The following is a 19083-nucleotide window of genomic DNA, read 5'->3' on the forward strand; positions in this document are numbered from 1 at the left end:
TCCCCGTGAGCCGAGACCCCCCCCAGGTCCCCACCCCGCGGCGGCACCTCTGGGAGCCGGGGTCCAGGGTCTGAGTCTGGGGTCTGGGGTCCGGGGTCCGGGGTGTGGAGTCTGAGGTGTAGGGTCCATGCTGTGAGTGCCCCCCGGCCGTGTCCCGCCGGCGGCGCTGGGTGCCCGCCCCCGTGCGGCGCCCATTGGCCGCGCTCCGCCCGCCGCCACCGCCCCGCCGCGGGGAGGGAGGCGCCAGCGTCGCCCCCGGGCCGCCGCCGCGATCGTAGCGGGGCCGCAGCGGAGCCGGAGCCGGAGGAGCAGCGGAGAGGCGGCACACGGACTTGTCCCCACCGGGCCGAGGGGAGCGAGCCGCCGCCTGCCAGCCCGGCTGGCGGGCAAGGGAGGGAAGGGGGGAAGAAAAGATAAACTAAACGCCAAACAACCCCCGGTGTCTGATCCCGCCTGCTTTTTGTCCTTTTTTTTTTTTTTAAATTTTCCTTTTTTTTTTAATTTTTCTGAAAAAAAAATTATTGCAGTCTTTTTGTCAAATTGTGCCGCGCGTGGAGTTGTTTTCCGCACACCCCTGACAAACAAAGGAAAAAGGGGGAGGGGGACCGCGCTTCGCAGAAGACATGCGTTCAGTCAGGAAGAGGTGGACTGTGTGCACCATAAGTCTCCTCCTCATCTTCTACAAGACGAAAGAAATAGCGCGGACCGAGGAGCGCCAGGAGGCACCGCTCGCCGGGTAAATGCGGTCCCCGAGGGGCGGCGGGGCGGTGTCGCTGCCTCGGGTCCTCCCCCGGCGCCCCCCGGCCGCCCCCCGCTGCCCCGCGGTGCTGCCGCCGCTGGGCCGGGGGCGAGGTGGCCGGGGGGCGGCCCGGAGGATGCTCACTTGGCCACGGCTGCTCCCCGAGGGCCGGGAGGGGAGGTGGGGGGGGGGGGGGGGCGGGGGGCTGCGGCCGCCGGGTCCCGTCTGCAGCCCCTTGGAGCCCTCCCGAGGCGAGCGCCTCCCTCCCTGAAGTTTGCCTGGGAGCCGCGCGTAACTTCGGCGCTCCTGGGGGCATCCCCTCGGCTCCTGGGACCCCTCTGGTGGAAGCCCCGCGCCCACGCCGAGACCCTGGGTTTTGTCCCCGCCCCTGCCCCACCTCCTGCTCGTCTTCGGCTGAAAAGAAAAGGCGAAAAGTCCCTTGCCGTTTCCTGTTTGCACCTCAGCTTTCTATTTCTTTGTTCCTCATCGCGTCTGCGTACGTGCATGCCTGCGTTTTCTCCCTTTTCTCCCAACTTACAGCTATCCTGTGAAGAAGTTGGATTATCAGCCAAGGGTGTTTCTTCTTTGGGAGATGTGATTTTTTTGTTTTCGTAGGAAGGATGCATAAATTCTGTGGCGGCATAGTGAACCTGGCAAAGGCGGGGAGGGGTCTTAACGCTTTGCATTTGCTTGTGCAAATGTGCTGCGGGGAGATGCATTCACCGCGGGTTTTTGTCCTTTGGTGTAAGCCCTTGCCTTAATTTGAGGAGGAGGAATAAAGAGGTTGTGAATGCCCAGGAGAAGAAGCTGGGACAACCCCAGCCTCCTTATTCCAGCCCCCCCCGCCCCCCGCCACCGCTTTGTCACCACGGCCCTCAGAAATAAAAGCAGAAGGTGTGTCCCTCTTCCCTGCTCCTTGTGCAGGCACAGCCGTGTGGGAGGGGGGCGTGGGCACAGCTGGACCCATCTGGGGGACAATGGCCCAGTGCCTCCCAGAGCAGCGGGTTGGTTGTGCCTCTCTGTGTGTACAATTATTGATGTGGTGCTTGCTTCCCTTGGTGTTAAAGGTTTTCATAACTTGCTGGTAACTTTCCCTGTTCTTCAGCTTGGGTGGAAGCCCAGTTTCTTCTGCGGTGCTGTGGTATCCACATACTTGCAAGATGTACAAACGTGTAAAATGTTTGGTTTGTAGGTGCACAAAAATACATGAGAGAATGTATCTGTGAGAGAGAATCAGCATTAACCCATGTTTCTTAGTACCTACTCCTTCCTGTCAAACTAGAGGTAGTTGCTAAAATGATTCAGAAATTAGTCACTAAGTAGAATCCATACATATTTGCATAAGAAGCCCCCTACATCTTATGCTACATTTAATCCGATGTGATTTAAAAGGTACTAAAGGGAGCTGATGCTTTAATATTAAATTAAAGAATATAGGTGTATTTAGTCATAGGTATGTATGTGTTTAACAGCACTTTAAGACGGAGCCATAATGTACTTGTGCCCAGACATTTAGCATTATGCCTACTTTGGTAAGACTTGTGCAGAACGGTGCTGCTCGCTTTGGCTGAGGATGTTGCAGTATGGTTTCTTTTCCCAGCCCATTGTCCCATCCCTTACCATTAGGAGGCAGAAAACAAAAGGCAAGTGTACTGCTACCATCTCCCACCGCTGTCGATGTTATGCTTGCCTTTCTCCCGAAGGAAGGGCTCACTGGAATGCTTAGTTATTTTTGACTGGCCACATGGGAAAACAATGGGATGTTTTCCATGGGATGTCTTACTTCCAGAAGTACCAGTAGCACAGAACTCTGAAGGCTCAAGGTGTCCCATTTTGGGGTTATTCGTGACACCGCAGGTAAATCCCAGGTGTTCTAAAATGTATTGTTGTGTGATTCCTGAGTATACAGTGATACACCTTAAATCAGCAGTGTTTTCACAGAAAAAATTGCAAGGACAATAATTGCAAGAGCGTGCCATTCTTCAACTAGTCAGTAATGCCCTTTTAAAGGTTACACAAGTAATGAAACGCATTATATGGAAGCAGCGTTTTTTAAACTGTGTTAACTTATTCTGATATGGAATATGCTTTTAAAACTTTAAATCAGTTATTTATATTTAATGAGCTGTATTCAGGAGAAGAGAGAGTCTTATTGTATTGGTCTGATTGGTCACCAAAGCAAGGTAATTCAGAGTCAGGGTTGAGACCGTCTGCCAGAAGTTGCCATCATTCTACAGCGGTTGTTTCATTAACATCCACCAGAGAGGATTTGCCGTGATTCTGGAAGACAAAAAGAAGCCCAAATTTATTGTACAACTTTTTACACAGTGAAGAATTTTCTGGAGTAAATTGAGCTTTTTATGCATTAGTCTATTTAATATTATTTTAATTGAAAATTATATGAAACTACTAATAAGTAAAAAGGAGGAAAGCATGTTAGTGAACATGTTTGTATTCATACTAAAACTTTAACACAAAGTGCCTAGGACCTTATTTTGGCTCATGAGAACATAATTCAATATTATGTTACCATACCATACATGTATAGCTCACTGCACATGTTATTGTGAGTACATTTCAGATGCTGTGGTACTTCAGGTGTTGTCTACGTAATTTATTGTTACGTTGTGTCACCTACGTCTCTGTTAAAGTGTCTACTGGATAAGGTTTAAGGCAGCATAAACAGGAGACATCTCTGAAATACCTCCAGACTGTGCACTTTACCGGGATGTATTTTGGTAATTTTTCTCTAGGTGTAAACATTTTATCTCACTGCAGGAAAATATATCCACAGCCATTATGGAAAATTTTAATGAACAGAAAAATAAAGGATAGCAACAACAACAACAATAATAATAATAATAATACTTACATTCTAATTATTGAATTTAGAGCATTCAGCATCATTCTCCCATCCATTAAGTTAGTGTGATTAGGAAAATTTGCATACACATCTTGTACGTACAGAATTGCTTATAGTGGTAGGTTTTTCAGTAGGTGGCACTCTTACCTATGAGTCAGCACAGTGTCAGTGCTGCAGCTTGTTGGCATAGTGGGGATGAGGGAGGGAGAGTACTGCAAGTGATGCTGGGCTGTTTTTGATGAAGTGTAAAATACTGGTTTATTAGTTACAGGGGCTTTTGCAGTCATAGCAGTTTTTTACAAATGACCACCTGTTACAAGTTTTGCCAAGTTAGCTTAATTAATGTCCCACTGAAGGATAGTTGAGGTTTGGTCTGCTAAATTTGCTAAATACTAATACTTAGTACAGATATGTACTGCAGTAATGTAGCTGCAGCTCCCATTAAGGCCTAGGATCCAATTGTTTTATGAACTTAAGGCCACATGAAAACAGCAATTCCATAGATGGCTTACAGTCTCACGTCTTTTATCTTACATTTTATTGTTGAATGGTTGGTGGTCAGAAGTTCTATTTGCAAGCAAAGTGAAGTTTTTATTATTGATGGTATTTGAGACACTGCTTATTTAACAGATAAAGAGATTTCTGTGTATTATTGAGATACATAGTCCTTCTCAAATACAAGACATTGTACATGGTAGAATGTTACATCTAGTGTATTTGATATATTTATATACAAAACATTTTATATAACTATACATAATAGCTGTTTTTGAACTCAGCTAAATGTTGCCTGAATGGAAACAGTGTGGAAGATAATGAAAATATATGGAGATAAAAAGAAATTTTAGACCTTAACGTCGTGTGGTGTTTTAGAGTCTCTGTTACATCCGTGTGACCCTATTGCTGAATGTCTTGTAACTGGTAACATTTTTGCTACTCCATCAGATGTTCAGTGGTCATCAGTCACAGCTTGCTACATTTTTTATTTTTTAAAGTAACTAGCAAAATTTACGGGTTTGATGAGATTGGTGAAGAGAAGATTAAGACAATTGAGGTTGTTTGGTTATGTGCATTCAAAAGTTTCATGGCATCATAGGGTAATTTTGTGGGTTTTATGTCATTAAACTCCAGAATCCCATGCATTAAAGTCCCTTAGTATCAACAGAAGGGAAAGGGAGACTGCTTGGCAATTGTTGTATATAACACGACTGATTGCTGGGGGAAGGATTGAAAGTTAACACTTAATTCTTAGTTTAACACTGGAAATTTGGAATGCAGAAGTGCAGAATCTGCTCTGCATACATGCTGAAATTCAGTCCAGTTTCACAATTTGGAGCTTATACATAGTTTTTGTTTTTGTTTTTCTTCAGGTCTGTTTTTTTACAAATAAAAACATATTAAAGCTCTTAAATTGCATATACAAATATTAGTTAAAGATGTCCCATAGATTTCTTGTAGGTACAGCTTATTTGCTCTAGCAAGCAGAATGTGCAAGAAGGGGAGATAATTGCTTCTTTTTGTTGTGCATAAATGAAAATATCACTGGTGGTTGTGAAGTAAATTACTTAAAACCAAAGTTAATCTTAATGTAACTGTGTTTTATCTGTATTGCATTGCAGAGATGGTGAGCTGAGTTTGAGTAGATCAATGATCAATAGCTCTGATAAGATAATCCGAAAGGGTGGCTCTGCTATCTTCCAGCATTCTGTAGAAGGTTGGAAAATCAATTCTTCTTTGGTACTGGAGATAAGGTAAGTTTCTTAAATAACACACAGCTCATTTTGTATTACTGTTGCCTATAATTTGTGTGGTCTAGAAAACAGTCATTTGATTTACTGTTGGAGGTGGATGTTTTATAACTGTACTTACTTAGGGTGCAATGTTAAATGCAACTAGATGACAGTGGACTCCAAAGTAAAGTCATTCTTTATACGAGTGAATAAAATGTTTTCATCTGACTGTGTCAGTCAGACCTTGAGGACAGTGTCTACATTATGTGTGCTCTTTTGCAGTTAGTGGTGAGAAACTGGCACTTTTAGGACGTGATTTTCTCTCATCCTAAAATAGGGCAGATGGGAGTGGTCTGAAAGTACCTATTTTTCTTCCCTAAAAGAGAGCTTAGGTAGATGACTTAGATGTAGGAGTCAGAGCTCGGACATCAGGTGCTGTGAATTCAGCCCCATGTGCAGCTGGTCTAAGTCACAAGGTCAGACACTGGCAACACCAACATCTCATGCAGTTTTCTTTTTCTTGGAGTCAAAGAGGCAAGAAAGAGCCTTTGGCTTATGCTGAGGGTAGGAACACAGTAGAAGAATTAGAGTGGTAGTTCTGATGTGTCGTAATAGAGTGGGTCTATCCATGTTGCGGCCTGAGGGGAGAGAAAGCAGAAGCCTCCTAGTGTTGTCATCATAGCTTCCTTGTCTTGATCAGTAAGGTGGCCAGTGGGAGAAGTGTGGGGCAGGGGTCAGCAGTGTGAAGGGCTAGGAGTGAGACATGATAGAAAAGAGACATTTTTAGTTCCAATTGGTTAGCAGAGTAGACTTGATTTTGGAATATTAGGATGCTGAATAGGAATTTGATCTAATTAAGATGTAGTTTCTATGTCTTTTCTCTTTCTACTCTTTTATTTTTTATTTTTTATTTTTTATTTTTTATTTTTTATTTTTTATTTTAATTAATGATGTCTTAGCCAAACCCTTAAGCAGGCAGTGTTTCCATTTACAAAAGCAGGGCTTCTCTGAATGAAGAACTTGAAGTTTTTGGTTTTTTTTATGACTACTGTTTATGTTCTAATTCTAAAACAGGTAGAACATATGGTTAGCACAGAAATTACTAATGTGCAAAGGGGTAGTAAAAAGAGCAAGTGGAATACTTGTCACCCCATTCTGGAAGTCTTGTACTATGGTGGAAGAAGTGCATCCCCACTGTGACAGCAGAGGAACAGCGTCAGGGATGAAAAAAGTAAGGTGAATAGGCACTGAATTTTGCTCCTCTTGGTACTCTGGAGCCTGTAGCTGTGCCTCAGCTGTCTGTCAAGAGCTCCATGGTGCCCTGTGGTGTCTATCCCCTGGACTAAGGGACCCTTGGACACCCCACTGCTTCCCAGGCGCTTGGGGTTCCTACTGGTGGGGTTCCTGGCAGTCACCCTAAAATGCAGCTGAAGTACACTCCCAGGCCTCAGGAGTTTTTCCCAAGAACGTCTGGTTGGTGTAACCTGTATTGGTCGTGAGGTAATGGTTAAGTTCTGCTCCAAAGGTAGCCTGGGAAAGATATGCACGTTTCATATACCAATAACAATATTTAAAAATTATATGCATGTAACTGACAGTTTAAGTTGGAGAAATAGTGAGAACTTCAGAAGAACACTGTTGAAATTTCAAATCATATGTTATAGTTCTGACAATTAGAGGAAAATAGCACACTGGTTTACTTTTGAAGTAAACTGATCTGGAATCCACTGAGAGACTGTAAGTAGAAACAGATAATAATTCTTCTCAGTCATTCCTTTTTTTTTTTTTAAAAAAAGTATCTTATTTCAGAACCATTTAAAACAAATACACCTTGCTGCTCAAGGCAAACAAACAAGTAAAAATAATACAACAGATTATGGATTAAAATTAAGAGAGAAAATGAAGCTTTGGTTATGCTCATTTTTCACCTGTTTTGGAAGCAAAATATATTACTCAGAAAAAGGGGCAAAACAGTGGAGAGCAACTTAGATTTTATTTTATTTTTTCAAGCCTGTACCTACGTGAGTATCATCTCAGTCTACCAAAAACATGAGTTTCAAAATCAATATTTTTTTCCTTCCTGTTGGAGGGTGGGAAAGTTCTTTTGTTTTATAAATAATTAATGTATTGTGAAGAAGCCTATGATGTGATTACATGGTGTTTTTAAAAAATGGTACAGTGAAGGGTGCTTTTTGTCTCAGTAGTTCAGAGAAGAAAAACATATATCCTGAACATTGGTTTAAGCAGCAAAGGTTCCATCAGTTTAAAGATGTTTCTCAGTAACAAGAGAGCATAAAGCTTTAGTTATTTAGAGATGCTGCTAGTCTCATTTTGAGATGAAATAATGATCGTCATTAATGGGGCAGAGAGCCTGTGTTTCTACTGAACCAGTAAAAGATTTTAGATTAATGTGAGTTAGGGACAAAATTTGGAATACAGTGTATGAATGGAATCAGGGCTACCAACCAGTCCTGTTTTCTTTGCTAACTTATGTAGCATATTCAGTTATGGTATTCATCTGTGAGGGAGGGAACTTTTGGCGTGATTTCACTTGAGGAACCCCTTCCTTGTGAAATATGTTCCATTCTAAATGCTGACTAAACAATGTTCATTCTTCTTTCACTTTAACAGGAGATTTGCTATATACCTTTCTTCCCTGTCTCAGCAGTGAGAAACATCTTAGCTGTAAATATTTTTATACTTACAGACCTATCAGGACTAACTTCAAATGTAGCGAGCAATCTCCTAGAGTGCTCTCATGGTTCAACTAACTGTTCTGCCCTCCAAAGTACATTGCATGCACTGTGTAGACCATGAAGATGATTCACATTCTATTATAGCAACTGTTAACGTGAGCAGTGATAGTCTTGTGGTGTGAGGTTCGCCTTAGCAAGTAATGGTAGGAGAGAAACTTTTTTTTTTAAAAAAAAAGCTAGCATCTTTTGAATAATGTATAAAGAGTTATCACTTCTTAGCAGTGGAGACATAATTTGTGAAACTATTAGTATGTAACCTAAAGACATTTCATAAAACTTGTAATCACCTGTAGATTGCAGCCACTTTATGTCTTATATCAGCTTGACACCCACAACAACTATTTTAAAACATGGAAAATATTTGTTAGTGAGTTTTGCTTTGTGCAAGGACCGTTCCTTAATGGTATGTCTGGACATAGTTGTCTGATAGCGGGAATGTTAGACTTTGTTATTATTCTGTGGTGTTTTCCCTGTTGACCATGGGCTCTGTTTTTTGCTCAGGTTAGTGACCAGTTTCTGTCAACAGCAAAGATCCTATGAATTCTTGTCCAGGTCAGACGCAGTGAGAGTCAGTGAGAGAAAAAGCTTCGTTTATCAGGACCCTACGGGAGCATGACAAGGCTCCCCTGAGTTTCTAATGCCGCAGGATGTTTCTGGGACTTTGCAGCCAGAAGAGACTGGGGAGTGTAGCAGCTGTTTTGGGAGGGCAGCAGCCCATTTTTGAGATGCTAACCAAGCATTAGAAGAAAATGCTAGGCTTTCTGTGATTGAGATGGGAATGGTGGGTATCATCAATTACTAGAGACTGTAGCAAAGTTGCTGCTTTGCCAGTCATGATTGCTCTAGTGGGAGAGTGATTTTTCCACCTGATGTTACCTTCTGACTGCTGACAACCTTTTTGAAAAATAATTAGTAATTCCTGTGCCTAAGGGAAAAAGACTGCTTGCTCTGCCTCCTTTCTGTCAGAATGATTTCAGGCATGTGGAAGAGAGAGAACCCACCTTCTGCAAGATTTTATGTCGTAAGTCCTTCCTACTTTCTGTAGTAATGTGAAGGTTTTCCTTTTACAGAAATTGGGAAATTTCTGTGGCATTAGGGGTTGTGCTTTCAAAGGGGAGAGATGTGTCTGAGATGGTAAGAATCTACCTGAGGAAGCCTACCGAATAGGACTGATGCTAGCACATCTGTGAGCTGTGTGAACTGAACTACAGTTTGAGGTTTCAGTGCTCGACTTTCTTCTTCCACTTATTTTTGATTAAATGTGGGAATATGTTTGTGTTGGAAGGAACAGATAGATATTTTGAATTGCAGGAAAGCAAAATGAAAAACCAATGCTTAGGGTGTATTCATCGCTTTGCAATGTGAGAGAGAACTTGATGAGTGGAAATTTCCTGTCAGAAATGTGTGAGAACTTGTAAGATGCAAACAGTGTAACTTAAAAAAAAAAAAAAAAAAAAGCAAACAAACAAAAAACACAAGAAAAAGCACATGTGACTTCCCCCTTAGAAGGGTTTTGATTATTATCATTGTTTATCTTTCAAGTGAATAGGAAACAGCAATGATAAGTTGCTGAAGTGCAAGCAGTAAAGACTGAACTGGCAATGGAGCAGTGAAATTGCTTGAAGCATTTGGATGAACATTTTAGGGCCAGCTGTGCTGTTTCCTTCAGATCCTCTGCATCTCTAAGATGTGCAAACTGGGGCTTTCCAATCTGGTTTAGTCACAATAACCTTAACGTTTTTTTCCTCCTCAGTTCCTTACGTCAACTGAAAATTCAGTGTTTTCTGTCAGTTGGGGTGGTTAACTCCATCGACTCCTTTCTTCTGACTCCAGCTTCCTTTGACTCATTAAAAGCTGACATATGGCTGGTCTTCACATGGTAAGCAGCAGTAGTGTCATGCTGTGTTTAAGAGACCACTTTTCTTTTTGCTGGAAATCACTGAAGATTTGTAGCTTGATTAGTACATGCTTCAGCTACGGAAGTGACCTTTCTGGTCAAGGGAGAGCCTGGGTACCCTAAAGGGCATGAGGAACTGAGATGGAGTCAGACAGCAACTGCCCGTAATACATCACTTCTGGTGGTGTGGTCCTCCAGGGGCTGGTGATTGCCAAGAACATTTCTCTGGTTACTTGCAGTTATGCATGTTTTTTAACAAACCCAAACCTTTGAAAATTTTCAAAGTTAAATGGAAGGAAAAGTCTGCAGTGACTTCAGTGAGACATGGGAATGTCCTGAGGATTTTGTATGGTTTGTTGTACCAAAATAAATAAATAAAATAAAATAAAATGAAATCAAAAGAGCCCAAAAAATCTAAAACTTGAAAAGCCTAGGTTCAATTTAAGAGAGATATGAAATCAGCACTTTAACAGACTAGTTCCTATCAAAATGATCAAAACAATATTTAGAAATTGAAATAATTATTTATGGTTAGTTGCCTTACAAAGCAAATAAAATCATTTGGATATATGTAATTTTTTTAGTTAGCATGTGAAAAATCTTCCATGCAGTTGCATGAAGAGCATATTCAAGAATCAGAGCTGCGCTGTTAAAGCTGGTTAAAACTCCTAACTGTTCTTAGTTTGTTAGGGGGCTCATTGTGATCAGTATGCATTCAGAGAGCATAAAAAGGATGTCCGGGACAGGAAAGATAATTAATCAAACTGAACTATTCATTTTTTCCTTTTACAAATACAGTTTGGCTTTATGTATCCGTTTCATTTTCAGTGCTGAAGGCAAGCAGAGAGTTGGAGAGCACTGCTCCTTTGGCACAGGATTATTTTTAGTGTTCTTGAATAAAAACAACAAAACAAGAAAGAACTCTGCAGTAACACAAAGTCACAGCCTGCCCTTGTAGATTGCTCCAGCTCCTGTTTGCCTCCTGAGGCGACAGGGGGTCTGCAAGTGCACCTGAGTATGTTCTGGCCAAGGAGGCTTGTGTAATTCTCTTTAGCCTAACTGAAAGGGAGTTCTAAGAAAACGTGTTCAAGGGAAGCAGCATTTCATTGGCAAAAAAGTATACTTTACTTAGGTCATAGTTCTCGGTGATATCAATGGCTGAGAGCCACCTTCTGCCCTCCATCTGGGGAATGTGAAGCAACATCAGGACTTGCAAGGGTTAGAGTAGAATCTTTGGAAAACCAAGTTGTTTAAAAGGCCTGAGTAAATCAGTTGGAGAAAGTCTGCAGGACAGCAATGAGAAGGGTCAAAGACCTTAAACAAATACCTGTCCTTGAAAAGAAGTGTTTTTTTTGTTTTGTTTTGTTTTGTTTTTAAGTTAGGTGGCTTCCAAGCCTCAGTTAAATGAAGGCTGTTACCAATAGTAATGAAAAATCATCTGTCACGTACAAAGTGAAAGGAAAAAGACCAGCTGCAGTTGTTGCAAGAAAGCACTAGGAATATTGTGCTCCAATAAGGATAGGGAAGCTGTGAAATAGGTACCATGGAGAGTTTGCTGAGTCTCCACCACTGGAGAGGCTGTTAGGAGTATGTTAGGTAAACATGGGCAGGCCTGATGTTGATAAATGCGTATCTTCAGAAGGGCAGGGTGTGGCCTAGGTAGTTGTTCAGTCCTTCTCTGTTTCCATAATGTGGTGGGTAGTGAGCTAACCTGGCTTCCTGGATGCTGAGGTTGCTGGTCAGGGGCTTCCCCAAATGGCTGGAACTCCTGGCCAGACAAGCTCTGGTGCTCCAGCATCAAGGCATTCCGGAACTGCCTTGTACAGAAGGAAAGATTTTCCCAGGAAAAGTGGAGATGGAGTTGTGGCCTATATGGGCTCGTACTGAGAGGTTGTATGTCATTGCTCTTGAAAACTGCTTGGAAATTTATTTGCAATCCTAGAAGCTAAATGTTTCAGTGATTCTTTTTTTTTTTTCTTTTTCTGTTAACCACGCAGTTTGGAGGCAAATGAACGTGAGGCAGCCATTGCCTCGTGTAGTTCAAAGAATACAAAATCAAGCTAGAAAAATGCATGTAGGTAGAATAATGTCACCACTTTGACCCAGAATAATACACTTTATATTGTTTGGAAAGCTATTTGAAGAAAGTGCTGTTAACATGTACTTTATTGGATAACCAGGAGTTGTATTTGGTATTTAAATATTATGAACATCTGGTTTTGGTCATGAAAGAAAAATCCCAGGCCAACCACAGGTTGTGACACCATGTTTCTGTGAGTCATGTAAACATGTTGCAAACAGCTGCTGGGCTCCAGATAAGCATGAGCCACATCTGCCTCACCTGCCCACAAAGGGCTCAGGCCACGCCCCAGGTATTGTTTTATTCATCAAAATAAAACTTTAAGGCTACCTTGGATAAAAGTTTCTTTACACGTTCTAGCTTAAGGTTGCAGAAACTCCATCTATTTAACGCTTTTTCTTCAAGGTTCACTAAAAATCATGCTGTTTTTTTCCTTCCTCTAATTGAGCTTGCTTTTGAATTTTATGCGCAGCAGGATGTAAATTAGCACTTATTTTAAGTTATTTTGTTATATCCATTTAATCAGAATAACCGTGTTGTGCTAATTTCAGGGTTCTGTGCCCTGGAACAGAATAGATGTTTAAACATGTTTTTATTATTAACCATAAGAAAGACTGATTGAAACACCCATGTATGTTTCATACTTTTAGGTTTTATTATATCCCTTAGTTTATTTTTTTCTCTCAACATTTATGTGAAAATGGGAAGTACTGCTATCTCCATGGTACAGATGAGTCAGTAGCACAGAGGAACTTAAAAACAATAACACGAACATCTGCATTTATAATCATATTTCTTTTAGTATTAAAAGATACTTGGATACAGCCAGGTAATGACAAATTTTAATCCTAGCATTGTTACACATCTCTTATTGACACTGTTTCTTATGTACACTATAAAATCTGTGCACTCAATTGAATGTGCTAATGACAAATTCAGGTTAAAAATATAGGAGATGATACTGAGATTCAGTGACTTTTGCCCACCTCAAAATCTTACTGAAAAAGAAATTCATTAGACATTTTGGAAATTGCAGCCCTGTTTAATGAGTGCTAATTAATAATTCTAATCACTTACAATACTCTCAGATCGGGCAAGTCATTCTTTCTTACTTTTTTTTTTTCATTTTTTTTTAATGTAGTCATTTCTGTACCTGTTGCAGAGTACCCACAAAATGAACTTATCAAACCCATGGGGATTTTAAGTCCATTAAACTTACAGGCTGAAGTGAAGTCATTATCTTGCTTTACAGAATACCTTGCCTGGCCTTTTACACTGTTTGCTAAAAGTTTTTGGTACTTGTGATTTTAATATTCTCCACCCTTCTCCATTATTCTGAGTCCCTTGTATGCCTCAGTGAAAGCTGTCTTTGCTCTGATGCTGCTTCATTCATACATGACAGCTGTAAAAGACAGCTCAGGCCATTCTTTTTTTTTTTTTCTCCCCCTTGTCCTCATGTAGGAAATGAGAGGAAACACTTAAAAAAATATATTTTTATCGTGTTTCACTTCCCCTATGGCTTTTAAGGTCAATTCCAGAGTGAGTGCTTTGTGGAACTGCAAGGGTTAGACTTACTCTTCCCTCGTAAGGCAGTGACACAAGAGCTGGCTGGTGGGCATGGTGTGTACCTATAGTTCATCCCTTTTCACGTGAAATTATTTCCCCTTTATGTCTCTCAGTGGGTGTTGCAACTGCTGGAGTGGCATCTCTAGTTATCTTTTCCTGTTTTGATCTGCTGTAAGGAAGTTCTGCTCTAAAAATTGATTACGTAAAAATAGCATTGTGTTACTCAACAGATTTTCTATTCTAAATCCCATTTTACCTGCTGACAGCAATGGAAAGTGTAAAGTTACTGCTCTTTTTCTTGTCTTGTTAGTGTTGCAGAGACAAAAATTTCTATTTGTATTAACACAGGGTGATACCCTGCCTGAGTTCAACATGACCTGTCTGTTCCATATGTGTAGTGGACTTGTGTGCGCTTAAGATCAGGTGTGATGCTCATGCCTGCTCACAAACGTTCGTGCTTTGCAGAGCAGAGGTGGGCACAAGTGCATCAGGCTGTGCTCATTTGCAGTCCTGAGCTAACAGTGGCTCCTGCAGCTCTGGCCTGGGGTCTTTCACAGAATTTTATCCCAGGGATAGACACATACTGCAGCCTGCAGGAGACTGCCAGTGCAGGTATCAGTCCATAAGTAGCTGCAGTCATTAAAAGAGTCTTTCTGAACTGGTGTACTTAAAGTGCTTCAGCTTTTACCACCCCGTAAGCAGGTACAAATTACCATGATTTAACTTCCTCAGCTGACATTTAAGTATGCAAACTTCACCTGTTTGCTGTGCACTGGGACTATACAAATCCTTAATTATAGTGCACTTGATCTCTGGTAGCTTGTTAAACCCTGTTATCTTGATCATGTGTGTATGAACCCTGTTAATAGTTTAAACATTTAATGGCAGAGAAGCAAGCTAGAGGATTGAGCTAAACTGATTTAAAGCAATGACTGAGTTCCCAAGAAGTGTTTCTATGAGTTCAGGTAACAGCGTGACTAGACCTTCAGCTGCAGTAGTTTAATTTGCAGTGTGTTTTTAAGCTGATTTTGCTTAAATCAGTGTAAAAGACAGTAGGTGTTCTTATTTCAAGTTAATTAGAATAACTCTGGCTGAACTTCAGTTAATTAGTAGTAAGTTTATGTTAAACTCAGTGTGTTGCTCTTATAGTGTAATAATGAACTATAAGAAAGCAGGGCCAGTACTGAACCAAGCAGATTTGAGAGACATGGGATTACAGTGGAACATTTATTTCCAAAATCATAAATACATCATATTTTTAACTGTCATGTTTCTATGAAAACAAACTGCTGTAGTCTTTTTGGAAATAGGTGAATATTCCAAAGGTTTGTAAAACATTAAAATAGTATATACTGTCTAATTTTTTAAAGTCATCTTCCCTTGGTCTCCCAGTGCTTTCATCTCTATGGAGGGATTGACATTTTTCACTGCAGTATTTACACGTGATGTTGTAACCAAGATTTTAATTCTGGAACAACTTTTCTCTAACTCCATTCTAGAACATGGGATGTGACCTTAGTCTGTCTGATGCTACCTTCTGCATTGTGTTATATACTCTGTACAGTCTTTGTTACTATTAGATTAACAGTGAATTCTGGGTCTTACCTGTGCATTTTTTTTTTTGTCAACCCAGAAAGAGTATACTTCGATTCTTGGATGCTGAAAGAGATGTCTCAGTGGTCAAAAGCAGCTTCAAGCCTGGAGATGTAATCCATTATGTACTGGACAGACGTCGCACCCTAAACATTTCTCAGAATTTGCACAGCCTTCTCCCTGAGGTTTCCCCAATGAAGAATCGCCGATTTAAAAGCTGTGCAGTTGTTGGAAATTCTGGCATCCTTCTGGACAGTGGGTGTGGAAAAGAGATTGATAGCCATGACTTTGTAATAAGGTGAGTTTTCTTCAGCTTTTGATGATGCAACCTGCTCTGTTTCTTGGTCAAAATCTGGGAGAAATGCTTTAACTTCAGATACACATTATCTGAAAGTACTGAGAAATTAATGTGAAACTGTATCCTTCACTGTGGGATTCCCCAAATTTGAATATATTCCTGTATTTTTTACAAAAGGATTATTTTTACAGTGAAAGTAAAACAAGAGGCACACTTGGCTAGAGGAGAGAGATTCATGCTACTTATTTTTGCTGCTTGTTGTTTTTTTATTACAAACAAAATAATCATTCTTATGGAAGCCATGGTGAAAGAAATGCAAAATGTTCTCTTTATCAAAAAAAAAATATATTTCTTAGGTAATTGAGATGGTTTAGTAAATTACTACATTACCACTGTGCATCATTGGGTAAAATTTCAGTGTTATGTATTGATGCTGACCAGACGGCTGCCATTAAGGTAACTGGAAGCCACACATGTAAGTCTTTTTATGTTGCTCTAGAAATGTAAGTTTGGGCAAAAAATGTAGATATGCTTCACTTTTTATTCATTCATCTGTCAAGTTTGGACAATGGAATACCAGTGGACTTCACATGTAAATAAGAAATGAATAGGAGTAACTGGTTTCAGTTAGAGGAAGTTAGGCAAAAGATAGGTCCCCTTGATTTTAGAGCAGAAGTTTCCATTTGTTTGCTATGAGAAGGGTGGAAGGGCAGTGTTAGAATACAATACAGAAAAGTAACCTGTGATAACAACAACTTCTCACAAGAAGGAAAGATGGTAGCAAAAAAAAATATATATATATATCAAAAGGATATGGAAAAGAAAAATTACAGATTTTCACTACTTAAATCAAAATAGGTTATTCACTTGAAAATTGTATTTGATTTGAAAAGTATACTAGCAAATGGCCACTGAAACAATAGCAAGCCACTCTTTCATTTTTTAAATTTTTTTTGCTTGTACAGAACTGGTCTTTCAAATTAGCACCATTATTGCAGAAGGAATCCACAAATATATACTACATTTTTGAATAGCTTTTACCCTGTGGCATGGTTATGTACTTTCTTATAGGTTAAATGTAATTCATTTAACAGAACTTCAGAGAAGTTAACACACTTGATTTTGTAGAGGAAAATTTCTTTGAGAAGGCAAACTCAGGAATGCCATTCAGAAAGTATCAATTCAGTATCAATTCAAGTATGTTCTTTTACCTAAATCATGAGTTAAATTTCATTGAAGTTAGATGCACATTCTTCCCCAAGTTTAACTAGACATGAAGCTAGGTGGTGATATCTTGGGAGATTTTAATTAATTTAAACCATATGGTGTAAAGGTAAGATTCTCTAAGATCTGTGTATGAATACCGAAACTTAATAGGAACATCAGAAAGTTACACTTGCAGGTCACGTTTTTAGACTTGAAAGATAAAGCATTTGGTGTGTGAGTAGGTAAAGCAATCAGTATAAGAAGTAGAGAGTCTTGAGGATAATAGCACATCTTTGATACTGCAGTCTGTAGACAGTTTTAATACAGTTAAGGTTTTGGATTTACAAATAATACTTTGAACATCACAAAGTTCATCAATTCACCATGGTTAATCTATATAATTATTTATGTATATTTGGGTGGTATATGGCTTAACTGTTCAAAGTAAATAGCAAGAAATTTATTTGTATTCCAACTTGAAGAGAAAGGCAAAGCATCCTTCAAAGTTATAGTTTCCTGTATTCCTCTTCTGTTCAGAAAAAAAGTCGTATGCTTCATATGAAACCAAATGATCTAATAGTGCCAGTGCCCTTTATAACCATTTACCTTTGGCTGTTAGGATTCTGGTATTAAATTGTAGCATGGCACACAGTTGCTTTTTTTGCTTTCAGCTGATTTTTCTAGAATTAAAATGCAGTTATTCTACTCACCACCTGACATTGTTCTGAAAAACAGTTAGTGTACGTATACAGAAAATCATGAGTGCAGCCAGGTGTGTAGAACGATAATCAACATTTATATAGAACCTCATGATGCTGACTACATTATGCCTAAGTGCAATGAAAAGTATGCTATGCTATTTTGGTTAAAAATATAGTCCAGATGATTTTGATAGTATTTTATGTTCTTCTCTAATGAAATCTGAAACAGAAGTACATGTGTTTGAAGGAGAGTTTCTTCTTAGAACAGGACCTCTAATGCTAGATCCATTGATTTCATGATTAAACTGATGTTGAAGGTCTGTGATATTGAAAAGGACATGGTAGACATCCAGCAGTAGTTGCATTAAGGTACAATAAACCCCAATATCCTAAATTTTAATGTTTCTATAAAGATGATATGAAGATGTTAGTAATAAATAATCAAGACAGAGAATATATTCTTTTCCAAGAGTACAGAAGGTAGTCAGTACATAGCGTTTTGCCAGATGCTATCAGGCTTAAATTAGTGTCTTGAAAGTCATCCAAAGTTGCTAATAACTGGCCATCTTTCTTTGAGACGTTCCAACTTTCTGTTTAACAATGCTTCTCAAAGAACAGTGATGCAACGAAGACACAAGATAATTAGAATACTTCAAGAAGAAGATTTAAAAATAGACATCTAAACTAGAGGCAAATAATAAGCATGCTTGCAATCCAACAAATTTGACAAGTAAAACAATGCAAGTCTTCTTTAGATATCTCTGAAAGTGCATAAATAAGTCATTTTTGCAAGTGAGGTAATATCTTGTCAACATAAGCAGATTTACTATATTTACTGAAGATTTTAAAGTGGCCTTTTTTTAGTCACTTGGTCACATAGTGTTTTATTTTGTTCTCATGGCATCAGAAATCAAGAGTCTAGGGACATGTCTTCTGACAGGATAAAATGGATTAGTTCCACAAGTTTAGTAAAGTCATGCTTGTTTTGACAGTAGAAAATGTGAACCATCAAGTTAAAATAGGAAACAGACTCTTTGCTGTAAAAAAAAAAAAAAAAAAAAAAAAAAAAAAAAAGCGATGACTATAAACTACTTTCTTGTTTCTCATAACTATTTCCTTTTACTGTTTTTTTTATGATTTTGATACGTTGATACTATACCCAGAAAAAGTTCTGAAGCATTCTAAAATCTGACTCCATAAAGTAAATTAGAATGAAAATATAAGATAATTAACCTGACTACACTCAAAATGTATGAATGACACCGTTCTTTTGCAGCAGCTGTTTTTCACATGGTGGTGTTTTCAGCTGCTTCGTTTCAGCAGCTTCTTCTTTAGCTGTTGGGTCAGATATATAGTGCTCGTTCTATCTGAGATTTAGACAAGATAAGACTTACTCTCCCATCGTCTCCACTTTCTCATGCCGGAACTCTCAAGCCAGGGCTCTGCCATCTGTGTTACCTATTACAGAACAGATGAGCTAGTTATAGTAAGTGGTACATTTTGAAATGCAGTAGTTAAGTAGAACTTTCTGAAAAAGAAAATTCTTTTAGATATGTGATGTAAAACAATAATACTGAACATTGCCAAGTAATAATTTTCAGATTATTGGAACTACTTCTAACAGCCAAGAAGCACCATAATAAATTCAGAAATT

General features: G+C 39.5%; 1 protein-coding gene across 1 annotated transcript in view; it reads left to right on the forward strand.

Moving 5' to 3' along the window:
• Nucleotides 1-230: 230 nt before the first annotated feature.
• Nucleotides 231-19083, forward strand: part of ST8SIA4 (ST8 alpha-N-acetyl-neuraminide alpha-2,8-sialyltransferase 4) — a 62925-nt gene continuing 44072 nt past the window's right edge. The window contains exons 1-3 of the mRNA XM_040541081.1: nucleotides 231-736; nucleotides 5222-5353; nucleotides 15265-15522. Coding sequence (XP_040397015.1) covers nucleotides 624-736; nucleotides 5222-5353; nucleotides 15265-15522 — 503 coding nt within the window. The 5' untranslated portion in view covers nucleotides 231-623. The remainder of the gene's footprint in view (nucleotides 737-5221; nucleotides 5354-15264; nucleotides 15523-19083) is intronic.

Source organism: Cygnus olor, chromosome Z, assembly GCF_009769625.2.
Source record: "Cygnus olor isolate bCygOlo1 chromosome Z, bCygOlo1.pri.v2, whole genome shotgun sequence".
Taxonomy (NCBI): Eukaryota; Metazoa; Chordata; class Aves; order Anseriformes; family Anatidae; genus Cygnus; species Cygnus olor.